The sequence below is a fragment of the Pangasianodon hypophthalmus genome, chromosome 1, assembly GCF_027358585.1.
Source record: "Pangasianodon hypophthalmus isolate fPanHyp1 chromosome 1, fPanHyp1.pri, whole genome shotgun sequence".
In the NCBI taxonomy this organism is placed as follows: Eukaryota; Metazoa; Chordata; class Actinopteri; order Siluriformes; family Pangasiidae; genus Pangasianodon; species Pangasianodon hypophthalmus.
Window position 1 is genome coordinate 11,637,189 of NC_069710.1, and position 11,103 is coordinate 11,648,291.

Below are 11,103 nucleotides of genomic sequence, written 5' to 3' on the forward strand. Positions count from 1 at the left end.
AGTCGGGATCCAGAAGTACAAATTATTGTGTTTACCATCCGTGAATGCTTAAATATATGATTCGTAAGTTCGTTCACAATGATGCTCGGAATTGGGATAAGTGGCTCGAGCCCCTGTTATTTGCAGTTTGAGAAGTCCAGCAAGCCTCCACAGGGTTTTCCCCATTTGAATTACTATATGGGCGCAAGCTTCACAGAGAGAAAATTGGGAGGAGGGACCTTCTAACAGCAAAAATGAAATTCAATACATTCTGGACCTGAGGGAAAAACTCCACACCTTGAGTCACCTAACACAGGAAAATTTGCATCATGCCCAAGAACGATGGTCCTGACTGTATGACAGGAGTACTCAGCTACAAGAATTTTCACAGGGAGATGCTCACATTATTAACCATATGATCATTAATTAAACTGGGGAAATCTTATTTCTTTTGTCATTATCTCCTCATTCACAAAGTGTCTCACAAATTAGCCACTTTGTGAATATGAAATACATGTGTAATACACTATCAAAATAATCAATAAGAAGAAATTTGACTCTTTTTGATTTTTTAATGAACTAGTGTGCAGTTTTGTCATGCTAAATTGCTTCCCATACTTGCTTGTGTAATATGAGAATCAAATCCCACAGCAAAGAGCAAGACATCTTCACTCCACTCATTCTCAAGTGGATTGTTTGTTTTAGGGGAGGCTGATAAAAAAAAAAATTCTTAGTTAAACTCATCTTCTTGCACTTTTACACCAAAAGACAAAACAGTATGTGGACAATTAAAGACATTTATCTAAGACCAATAATATTTGTGTTTGTATCTCATTAAAAAAGTAATGAACAAGAATAATGAATAATGAATAACATGCACTCCCTCAAAAATGCTATAATGCAGCATTTTACAATTAGGTGAAGATCAGATGCTTGTCAGCAAGATGTTTTACCAAATTTGAGGTGTTCTTTTGAAATTTTGAGAATTCTCAAACAGAAAAATGAAATGTGTAACATCTTGACTATTCCATATTCAAGACATTGCACAATTTCTAGGTCACTATTCAAATGTAAGCAAATTTGTGATACTGACCATGTTAACTGCTTTGTATGAAAGGTCAGGTTTCGTATCCCTTCCATTGACGGACATGTTCAGACGACACTCTGATCGATTTGATCTAACATGTATCAACAGGTTTGACAGAAACTTGTGGAGTCTGTGTCAACTTCAGTGCACACTGTCATTAAAGCAATAGGGACATACCAAATAGCAAATAGGGACATACCAAATATTAAGAAATTCTGAATTAAAACCTTTGAGTTAAATTGAAAAGAATGCCAAACTACTGTATGGATGTTCCAATCAACCAGGTGGACAAAAAAAGCTAAGATTCTTCAAGATTCCAAAAGTTATTATGCATCAGGGCCCCGAAACTCAGATATTATCTGAAAAAAAGGCATAGGTTATGGCAGGATGCTGTTAATCTTAAGGATATCAAAACTGAGGAAAGGTGGAACCAAATGATTATCTGTTCATGTCATGACTACATTACCCATCAACCTCTGCACATCACTAGATCACATGCACCTGAGCTGCGTTCAAGTCTGATGAGCACTAGTATTTAAGTTCTGACACTTGTCTAAGCACTCCTTGTCTAGCGTTTGCCATGTTCATTTTAAGTTCTTGTGTATTTCCAAGTTTGCCTAGTTCTTGTTCCTTTAGCTTTATTGTGCTTATTAAATCATCAACTGCACTTGCATCTGCCTCTGACTTCAACACCTGACAGAATACTAGACCCAACTATGTATGCAGCAGACATATTGGCCCAGAATGAGCAAATATATAAAGATAGTAAGTCAACCCAAATCCATTTAAGACAAAGATAGTTTTTCAATTAAGATGAAATGCCACTATATAAAAGGAGGATGTGCTGTCCTATTTGCTGAGGCAGTGCAAATGGCAAAATGGCAGAACTGACATTACTTGAAGAGTTACCACATGATGCCCATATGATGCAACATACATTTAAAGGTTAGGTTTCTTTAATCAGTGTGGGATCAGTATGACTCCTGCTTGGTTGGACTGAAAGCCTGAAACCACACTCTTTGCAGGTAAGATTGAAAACCCCTGCTGTAGAATTCACCTGTTACGTCCCTCAGAGACAATTCACTGCCACACCACCAGAGGGCCACCTCCCCCAAATTATAAGACACTTCTCATCATTGCCAATTCCTGTTCACAGACTGCGTAAAGCTCATTTGTGCTCATTAATATTGTGAAGCCTTATCAATATTGCCTACTGTGTAAGTTCTGAGCCGTTCCTTATGTAAGCCTTGTTGTGTTTCTGATCATTGCCTAGTTTTGACTATTCTTTGGATTTGCTGGTTTTTGATCATTGTGGAATTTTGTGTATGACCCTAATCTGTTTTTAATATTGATCCTTTTTGATTGAAACTATTGAAATTACTGTCATTGCTAAACCTTCTGCACATGGTTTCTAACACATTGCACTATTGTTTGTGCTGTTAAAGAGAAAGCAATTGTGTATAGCCATAAAGACTAAAAAACAGCCTACAGAAACATTTTGGGTTTCATGGTTAGTTGATGGACTGATTGGTCAACAGGTCAACTTTTTTAAGTATTATGGTACATTTATGATCTGTCAAAGCAATTTCCTTATGTGACAAATTGAAGCTTGCACAAGAAAAAGTGCAAAGGAACTTTGAGTATTTAATGCATACCGATAATCCTGTGTTTAAAAATAATGAAGACTTTTCCAGTTCTGTGGCTGTTCCTGAAGGTAAAATTAACTCTGAGATTGACTGTTAGCAGTATGGAAGAAAGCATAAATATCACAATGTTTCAACAGATTTCAGAATATGAGGTTTAAGATTCAAACACATTTTATTAAGTATTTTGTTGGTCTCCGTGGTATTCGTAACAAGTGGTACCCACTGAGTTTCTAGGCTGCTTTCCCTACAAACCTGGAAGTTTTTGCCAGGCATGCTGATATGATCACATCACTGCGTCAAAAAATATATTTATTATTACTGGTACAATAGCTTAAAACCCACTGAACAAAAACAGCTTGTTGTAAATAGACACACATATGAAACATGGAGCTGCACTGACCCCATGTCCAAGAGATTTCACTTTTGGTCCATGATTGTTGCAACCTTCAACAGAACAATTCATGCAGAAAGCGCTTCTGAAGGATTTGTAGTTGTGTGTCTCATTTAAAACAACATTTCAATTACAGACAGCAGTCACAGAATGATGGAGAATGTAGTTGCTGTGGATGCCTATATACTGTTTTCACTGGGAGCCTGCAGGAAAAGAGAAATAAGTCAAAGAGTCGGACTGTACAGGCAGTTTATGTGGGCTGTTATTGTGGAAGCCTCAATGGGTGTTTGCATATGTGAATATGTAAGTAGTAATAAATATATTTTTTGACGCAGTGATGTGATCATATCAGCATGCCTGGCAAAAACTTCCAGGTTTGTAGGGAAAGCAGCCTAGAAACTCAGTCATCCTTTGTTAATACAATATGTACACTTAGAAAAGGCCATCTTCCACATATTCTGTGTTTTTGGGCTGGTCATGAGAGAACAATGGTCTTGTTATAACATATCATTATATTTGTTACAGTGGACAAGGCAGATTGACAAATACTTAGCTTGGAGTATAGGCTAGTTTCTATTACCTACTCTGGATAGTTTAAAAGAAAGCAGACCTGTCTAAAAAAAGTAGTCATTAAATATTGCATTACTAAAATTAATTTTAGAACACCCTAGATCAAATAATAACACCTGCTGTCCAGTCGGAGAAAGAAATGCACATACATGAGGAATCCTGGAAACAAAATTAAAAAAATTCCAGTGAACAGTGAAACTACCAGGGTTTATGTGTCAAGTAAAGCCAAATTTATTTTATAGCACATTTAAAAAGAACTTGACCAAAGTACTTTACAGAAGTATCATAAAGTCCAAGGATACTTAGATTTTAAAAATGAATAAATAATACAATCCCACTGAATAACAAATAAACATAGAAATAATAATACTACCAGTAAAAATAGTAAGATGGAAATACTACTAATAAAACATAGCAATGAAACATAGAGCAGAAAATTGAAGAGATTAAGCAGTGTGGAGTATAAAAGCTGATTGCTTAAAGGGGAAAAAAAGTGGCAGACAGATTAGCCAAACCCAAAAACAAGAGTAAAACGATATATATTTTTTTAAACCTAGATTTAAAAAATCAAGAGTAGTGGAGGTCCTAATGCTGAGAGGCAATGAGTTCCAGTGTGCTTTAGATAAGCTCAACAGATCAGTGTGATAAAAATGATAAAATATAAAACTGGAGTTTTGTTTTTTTTAATAATAAAAATAATCATGCTTTGTAGTAATTTATACCACAGCGCTGTTGCATTATCGAATCTGATTAGTCAGAAGGTGTTGGTTAATTTTCTATGACAGCAGCTCTGACAGTAGCTGATTAAGTTATTTATTCATTCATCTTAAGTAGCTGCTTTATCCTGGTCAGGCTGATGGTCCGGAGATTCTCCCAGGAACACTGGGCGCTCAGCAGGAGAATTTACCCTGGATGGGATGCCAGTCCATCACAAGGCACTCTGAGTATAGTTCCAGCTGAAATTCAAATGATGGGGTTATATTAATTTGCTTGTACCAACACATTATTGTTTCTATAGTAACAAGTCACACAGGAGCTTGTTACATATTGGACAATCTATTAAATCTAAAACTAATAATAAATGGACTAAAAACACATTATTTAACAAGGAAAATGGAGTATAATTGTTGATGTGGTGAAGTTTTTCTGAAAGCAGATGTTTGTTTTACAATTACAGAAGGAGCCTCAGGCATCAGCGCTTTGTAACAGTCAGAGGAGTACATTCATAGGAGACATAATAATCAATCAGAGGAGTACATTTTCCATTTTTTAAAATGAGAAGCTGTTTTATTATTATTATTATTATTATTATTATTATTATTATAGAGAGGGGGGAAAAAGGCTTGTTTGGAAACAAATGTTTGTAGCTGCTATAATGTAGGTGATAGCAGGAACTAACTTGTCACACACACATTTGACAACATTAAACATAAATACATATGATTAAAAACTATGATGTGTTGTTCCTTAATAAATTAAAAATTCTAATCGTTAGCAAATTGCTGTAGTGTAAGGGGAATACTTTGAGACGTGCACTTATAGGAAAATAATTGACTTGGGGGTGGTAATAGTAGCTCCACTTCATGTCAGGGCAGCAGAACAATGAGTGTTGTATATCTTACATAATGCAATGTATATTGTTGGTCTTTTTTAACAAGCGAGACAATCGGGTGGTAACAGTAAGCTCACTTCACATCAGTTACACTGTGCAATTAGTAGGACAAGTGAAGGACAGAAAGTCTTAATGAGATTTAATACTAACAATATTAATGTAATGTGATTACATTTTCAAACTGCAGGATTTAGATTCAGTAGATTATACTTAAAATGGGCTCATTGGTCTCTACAAACAGTATGTGAAGAATTAATTTGAAATGGAGAACTAAACATATAAAGTATACCTAAACTAAACAAAAATGCTAATAACCAGAAAGTAAAATAATAACAACAAATAATCAACTTTCTTTTGAAAAAGAGAAAACTAACCAAAGTATGACAGACGTTTTACAAACTAAAATGAGCTTTGGCGATAAGATGCAACGGCAGTTGCAGTTTTGATTAGGTCTGGTTAACCCACATTTCAACTGCTGCACTTTTGCCCAGTTTTGGCTACACAATCTTTGTGCTGGAAATTTCTGGGGAGCGTGAAGACACAGAGCCTGTCCTATGTGATAACTGACTGACAGTTGTTGGGAACTGACCAAAACAAAGTGGAAATCTCTCTTTCAGAACGTTGAGAACTAAATTCCTGAATTTCTGCCCCACAAAAGCGTAGATTATGGGGTTGAGGCAGCAGTGACTGAACGCTATGGTTTCCACCCACAGCATAGCTATGTTCAGGTCCTGATCCCACTGACAAGTGTTCATGTAGCCCAAACGATGCAGGAACTTCAAGAAGATGACAATGTTGTAGGGTGTCCAGAAGAGGAAGAAAACGGTGACTAAGACAAAGATGAGCTTGACAGCTTTGTGTTTTTTCGGAGACTTCATAGCCATCAAGACGGGGATGATACGCGAGTAGCAGAACACCATCACTGAGAGAGGAATAATCAAGCCGAGGAAGTTCAGCTCAATGTAAGAGAATGACTCCCATGCGGTCCCTTGTGGATATTCAACCCTGCAGGTCCATTCCCCTGATTCATTCTTCACTTGAGAAAAAATGATTGATGGCAGAGAAGCTCCCAAGCTAAGTGCCCACATAAACAAAACCAGCACTATGCTCGCTCTGACAGACCAGTGCTTGGAGATATGGGGGGTATGGACATGGACCGTCATGGTGTACCGATGTACGGTCATGAGGATCATGAAGAAGATACTTCCATAGAATCCCAGCATGTACAACGCTGTCACTGTATGGCACATGAAGCCCCCAAAGGTCCATTCAGTGTTGGCAGCGTAGTGGGCCCAGAAAGGCAATGAGATAAGGAAGACGAGGTCTGAAAGGGCCAGGTTGAAGAGGCACACATCTGTCACATTTGACCTTTTTTGATACTTGACCAGGACACAGACCACCAGGCTATTGCCAATTAACCCCACAATGAAGACAATGCTGTAGAGGGTGGGCAGGAAGACTTGGCTGAATGACCTTAAATTGTCATTTTTGCATACCTGGTTCAGTGATAGGTTGTTGTAGTCTGATATTAGGTTGTAGTAGTCAGAATAATTATCGTCTGTTTATGAAAAAAAAACAATGGGCTAGTTAGTGCATGTTACATTAAAAAATTGCAATCCAATAATGTATACCATAAAGACTAATGCATGTTTTTCTGTGTGGCTGCACTAAAATAAGACAATTAAACCTATTGCTAATTTTGTATTTTATCAGCTTTTGAAATTTTATTATTGTGCTGGATCGCTGTTTGTTGGCAGCTAGAGCTAATGTATATTTTCAGTAATCTTCTCTAAACAACAAAAAGCACAAGAAATTTTAGACACATCTAAACACACTAAATCTAACAATGATGCAGAATGGAAAAATGCCACCTACTTCCTGTCATGTTGGGTTTTATCATGGCCATGACTCCGGAGTCCAACAGTGACTGTGAAAGCAGGCTGTTTAAGCTGCTATATGACAAGCAGGCTGTGTAAGCTGCTACGTGAGCTGGGAGGTGGAGCTTTATTCCGCTGACAGAACAGTCATGCAATTTATAAAACATAAACATTTATGGAAATTTATGGAAAATAAAACATTTATAAACTTATACAGTATACATACAGTAGTCAGAGTCCACAAACAAGAACTGTACCATCTTAATTTTTATTATACTGTTTTGATGATATGTATTACATCCAAATGCTATTAACATGCATTAATGGCAGACACCTGAAATCAACTCAGCAGAGCCCTTGATGCACTGTGTGTCTTTATCCCCATTGCTTTCATTTAATAAGAAACACTTTTAATGGATATTAAATAGATAAATCAGTCATTTAACAGGATTAATTGCAGTGCCTAGTCTAAGGATTTAATTTTAAGGCACAGGAGAATAAACGTATGCTTAGCATGGAGTGTTCATTCCAGTGTTTTTAAGTGTAAAGGTAATTGAATTTTTGGTAATGTTTCACCATATTACCACAAATCCACTGAGGTTAAATGGTGGTTATTTTTTAATAAGGTGTGGCCATCAGCCTTAAACCTTATTGGGAAGGTTAGTGCATCATGAAAAGAAAACTATATAATTTATATTTTTTCTTAAATATCTTACTACTACTACAGATATGTCAACCTTGTAGTGGTGGACTTCAACCCATTCCTGGCCTTAGACAAGATGAACATTAAATACTTGTGTTAATCATTTTGCATTTAAAACAATCATATAGCCATAAGATCAAGAAGACTTGTACTGAATGAAACCAGGCAAATGGACAAATGCTTATCATTTCAACAGACCAATTCACACAGAAAGCACTCCTGAAAGGATTTAGTCATGAGTGGATTGCATATCTAATTTTTTTTAACCAAAATTTCGATTACAGACATTTGTAACCACTTTTACTCACTTAAAGTTTGATGCTTTATGAGAGTATTTAAGAAATGTAGTTGCTCTGATATATAGTTACCTACATGTTGTTTTCATTGGCAGCCTGCAGGAAAAAGAAAGTATACCCAAGAGTTTGACTGTGCAGGCTGATTTCATAGGCTGTTATTGTGAAAGCCTGTGCATATGCAACAATATAATGATAATAGTATTAAACAACTTTGTGAAGTGGTGATATGATTATAACAGCATGCGTGGCACAAATTTCTGGGTTCGTAGGAAAAGCAACCTAGAAACGTGGCCATTGTTTGTTAATAGATGTCCATCTAAGTAAAAGTTTTAGCACAAAGGATGCACAGATGCTATCAGTCGTAAATGTTTATAAATAAAACCACTCAAAAAACTATTTCCTTCTCTAACATGTGGTAAATTGTTTGAATCAGCCAGGTGAAACAAAACCTGTTAAAACCCATGTGTAAAGCCATGAAAACTTGAAAACACCAAGAGAATCTTCAATTCTCTTATTAATCTTCAATAAATGCTTTATGGTGTTCAGGGTCACACTGGATCTAGAGCCTTATTATTTATAACACGCCTTCAAGTATTTTATTCATTATATAATGCCGTGTTCATTGTTGTTCTCTCTTAACAAGTGACACAAAACAAAGTTGATTATTTTCCAGTAACAACATCAGAATATAATCAAATTTGGGTACTAATAATATACTGATAATACACTATGCACAAGAATACACTATGCACCAGTTACACTGTGCAATAGGAATGCAAGTCAAATACAAAAGAGACATAGTGAGAATTATTAGTAGTTCATATGATGTGATTACTTATTCTCAGTAGATTGCATTTTAAAATGGACTCATTGCTCATTCAAAATGTAGAAGTAAGCATATGAAGTATGCATAATCTATTCAAATGGCACTTTGCGAACTGAAATAGGCTTTGGTGATACCATGCAATAAAAGTTACTGTTTTGATTTTGTCTTTGTGCTGGAAAACACTGAGGAATCTGAATATCTAATGGTCCTCCTCTCTGAGAACTCACTTTTAAATGTTGTGCAGTGACCAAAGCAAAGAGGAAACCACTCTTTCAGGATCTTTAGAAATAAATTCCTGAATTTCTGCCCCACAAAGGCGTAGATTATGGGGTTGAGGCAGCAGTGACTGAACGCTATGGTTTCCACCCACTGCATAGCCATGTGCAGGTCCTGTTCCCTCTGACAGGTGTTCATGTAGCCCAATTCATGCAGGAACTTCAGGAAGATGACAATGTTGTAGGGTGTCCAGAAGAGGAAGAAAACAGTGACCAAGACCAGCATGAGCCTGACAGCTTTGTGTTTCTTCTGAGACTTCACAGCCATTAAGATGGGGATAATATGTGAATAGCAGAACACCATCACTGAGAGAGGAATGATCAAACCAAGAACGTTCAGTTCAATGTATGAGAATGATTTCCACGCTGTCCCTTCAGGATATTCCACTTTACATGTCCATCCATCTGATTCATTCTTTACTTGGGAGAAAATGATGGTTGGCAGAGAAGCTCCCAAGCTAAGTGCCCACATAAACAAAGACAGCACTATACTAGTTCTGACAGACCGGTGCTTGGAGAAGAGGGAGGTATAGGTGTGGACAATGACAGCGTAACGGTCCACAGTCATTAGGATCATGAAGAAGATACTTCCATAGAAACCCAGCATGTAGAGCGCTGTCACTGCATGGCACATGAAGCTCCCGACGGTCCACTCAGAGATAGCAGCAAAGTGGGCCCAGAAGGGCAATGAGATAAGGAAGAGGAGGTCTGAAATAGCCAGGTTGAAGAGGCACAGATCTGACATGTTGGAATTTTTGTGATACTTTACCAGAACAAAAACAACAAGGCCATTACCAATGAATCCCAAGATGAAGACAATGCTATAGAGGGTAGGGAGGAAGACCTGGCTGAAGGCCTTTACTTTGCTACTGCTGCAGACTGAGAACGAGTGGTCCTCCATTAGGTTGCAGTAATCAGAGTAGTTCTCAGCTGTTAATGAAAAAAAAAAGTTGGTGTCATTAATACAAATGCATGAAAAATTACAAAGCAAAAATGCAAACTGAAAAAAAGTTTTATAAAGCAGCAAAAGGCTAATGTGGGTTTTCCTGTGTGGCTGCTCTAAAAAAACCTGTTGAACCTATTGTTAGTTTGGCCTGTTTATCAGCTTATGAACACACTGGTGACGAGGTGACAGAAAAACTTTTATATTGTGCTAGAGTGCCATCTATTGCGAGCAATAGGTATTGTCTATTTTCTGTAATCTAGACAGTGTAAAAGCACAAATATCAATGTATACAGTCATTTAAGTTTTTAAAGACTCAATAGATTCAGATTAAAGAATAAGAAACTATCTTTTCAGAGTGACAAAGAACCTAGTGTCAGTTTTAGTAATTTGCACAGGCACAAGAGATTTTACACACTTTACTAATTGTAGAAACACTAATGAATGGCTACCAGGAAACTGAAAAATGAAAAAGTTCCACCTACCTGTCATGTTGCAGTACACTGTAGCCATGTCTCATCATTCCAGGAGTGATTGTGAAAGAAGCTTTGTAGGCACTTATATAACAAAAGGCTGAGCTATGATTTCATAAGGTGGGGCTTTATCTTGTTGCCAGAACAGTTATTTTCCATCTACGTGAGAAGAAATCAGAAACATGCTAATACAAATCATTTATAAACTTACGTACACACCATAGTCAAAGTCCACAAATAATTTTATATAAATAAAATACATTTTCTTAAAATGGTGTTTTGTTTTTATTATATTTTCATTGATATTCAGTTATTAAACCTAATTACAAGAAGTATTGACTGATCAAAAGATTTACTTAAAGGCACAGGAGAGTAAAAACATCCTTAGCATGGAGTGTTTCAGTCCAATGTTTTCATGTAATAAG

The 11,103-nt window shown here is 36.6% G+C and overlaps 2 protein-coding genes across 3 annotated transcripts; both read right to left on the reverse strand.

Moving 5' to 3' along the window:
• Positions 1-3,838: 3,838 nt before the first annotated feature.
• On the reverse strand, positions 3,839-7,214 carry LOC113534030 (C-C chemokine receptor type 4). 2 transcript variants are annotated; one of them, XR_003403474.3, is made up of 3 exons: positions 7,161-7,201; positions 6,782-6,843; positions 3,839-4,629 (listed from the first exon to the last, which is right to left on the reverse strand). XR_003403474.3 is itself a non-coding variant. In XM_026926592.3 (2 exons), exons 1-2 carry the CDS (start codon positions 7,189-7,191, stop codon positions 5,783-5,785), a joined length of 1,092 nt encoding a protein of 363 aa, XP_026782393.3. In that variant the 5' UTR covers positions 7,192-7,214; the 3' UTR covers positions 5,732-5,782. The 2 variants fall into 2 exon arrangements, 1 of the variants encoding a protein (XP_026782393.3); XM_026926592.3 differs by lacking the exon at positions 3,839-4,629 and having other exon boundaries at positions 5,732-6,843; positions 7,161-7,214.
• A 144-nt stretch (positions 7,215-7,358) lies between these two features.
• On the reverse strand, positions 7,359-10,751 carry LOC113533764 (C-C chemokine receptor type 4). Its single transcript, XM_026926071.3, is given in 3 exon segments — positions 7,359-9,258; positions 9,261-10,192; positions 10,691-10,751. Coding segments are annotated over 3 exon segments (1,002 nt in total). The 5' UTR covers positions 10,719-10,751; the 3' UTR covers positions 7,359-9,216.
• Between the last annotated feature and the right edge of the window lie 352 nt (positions 10,752-11,103).

What these genes read in the sequence shown, in the direction of transcription:
- LOC113534030 (XM_026926592.3), bottom strand. Translation starts at nt 7,191, where the DNA reads ATGGCCATGATAAAACCCAACATGACAGGAA. An exon ending in AAAACCCAACATGACAGGAA is followed by an intron (nt 6,844 to 7,160) that starts GTAGGTGGCATT and finishes TTTCATAAACAG; the next exon opens with ACGATAATTATTCTGACTAC.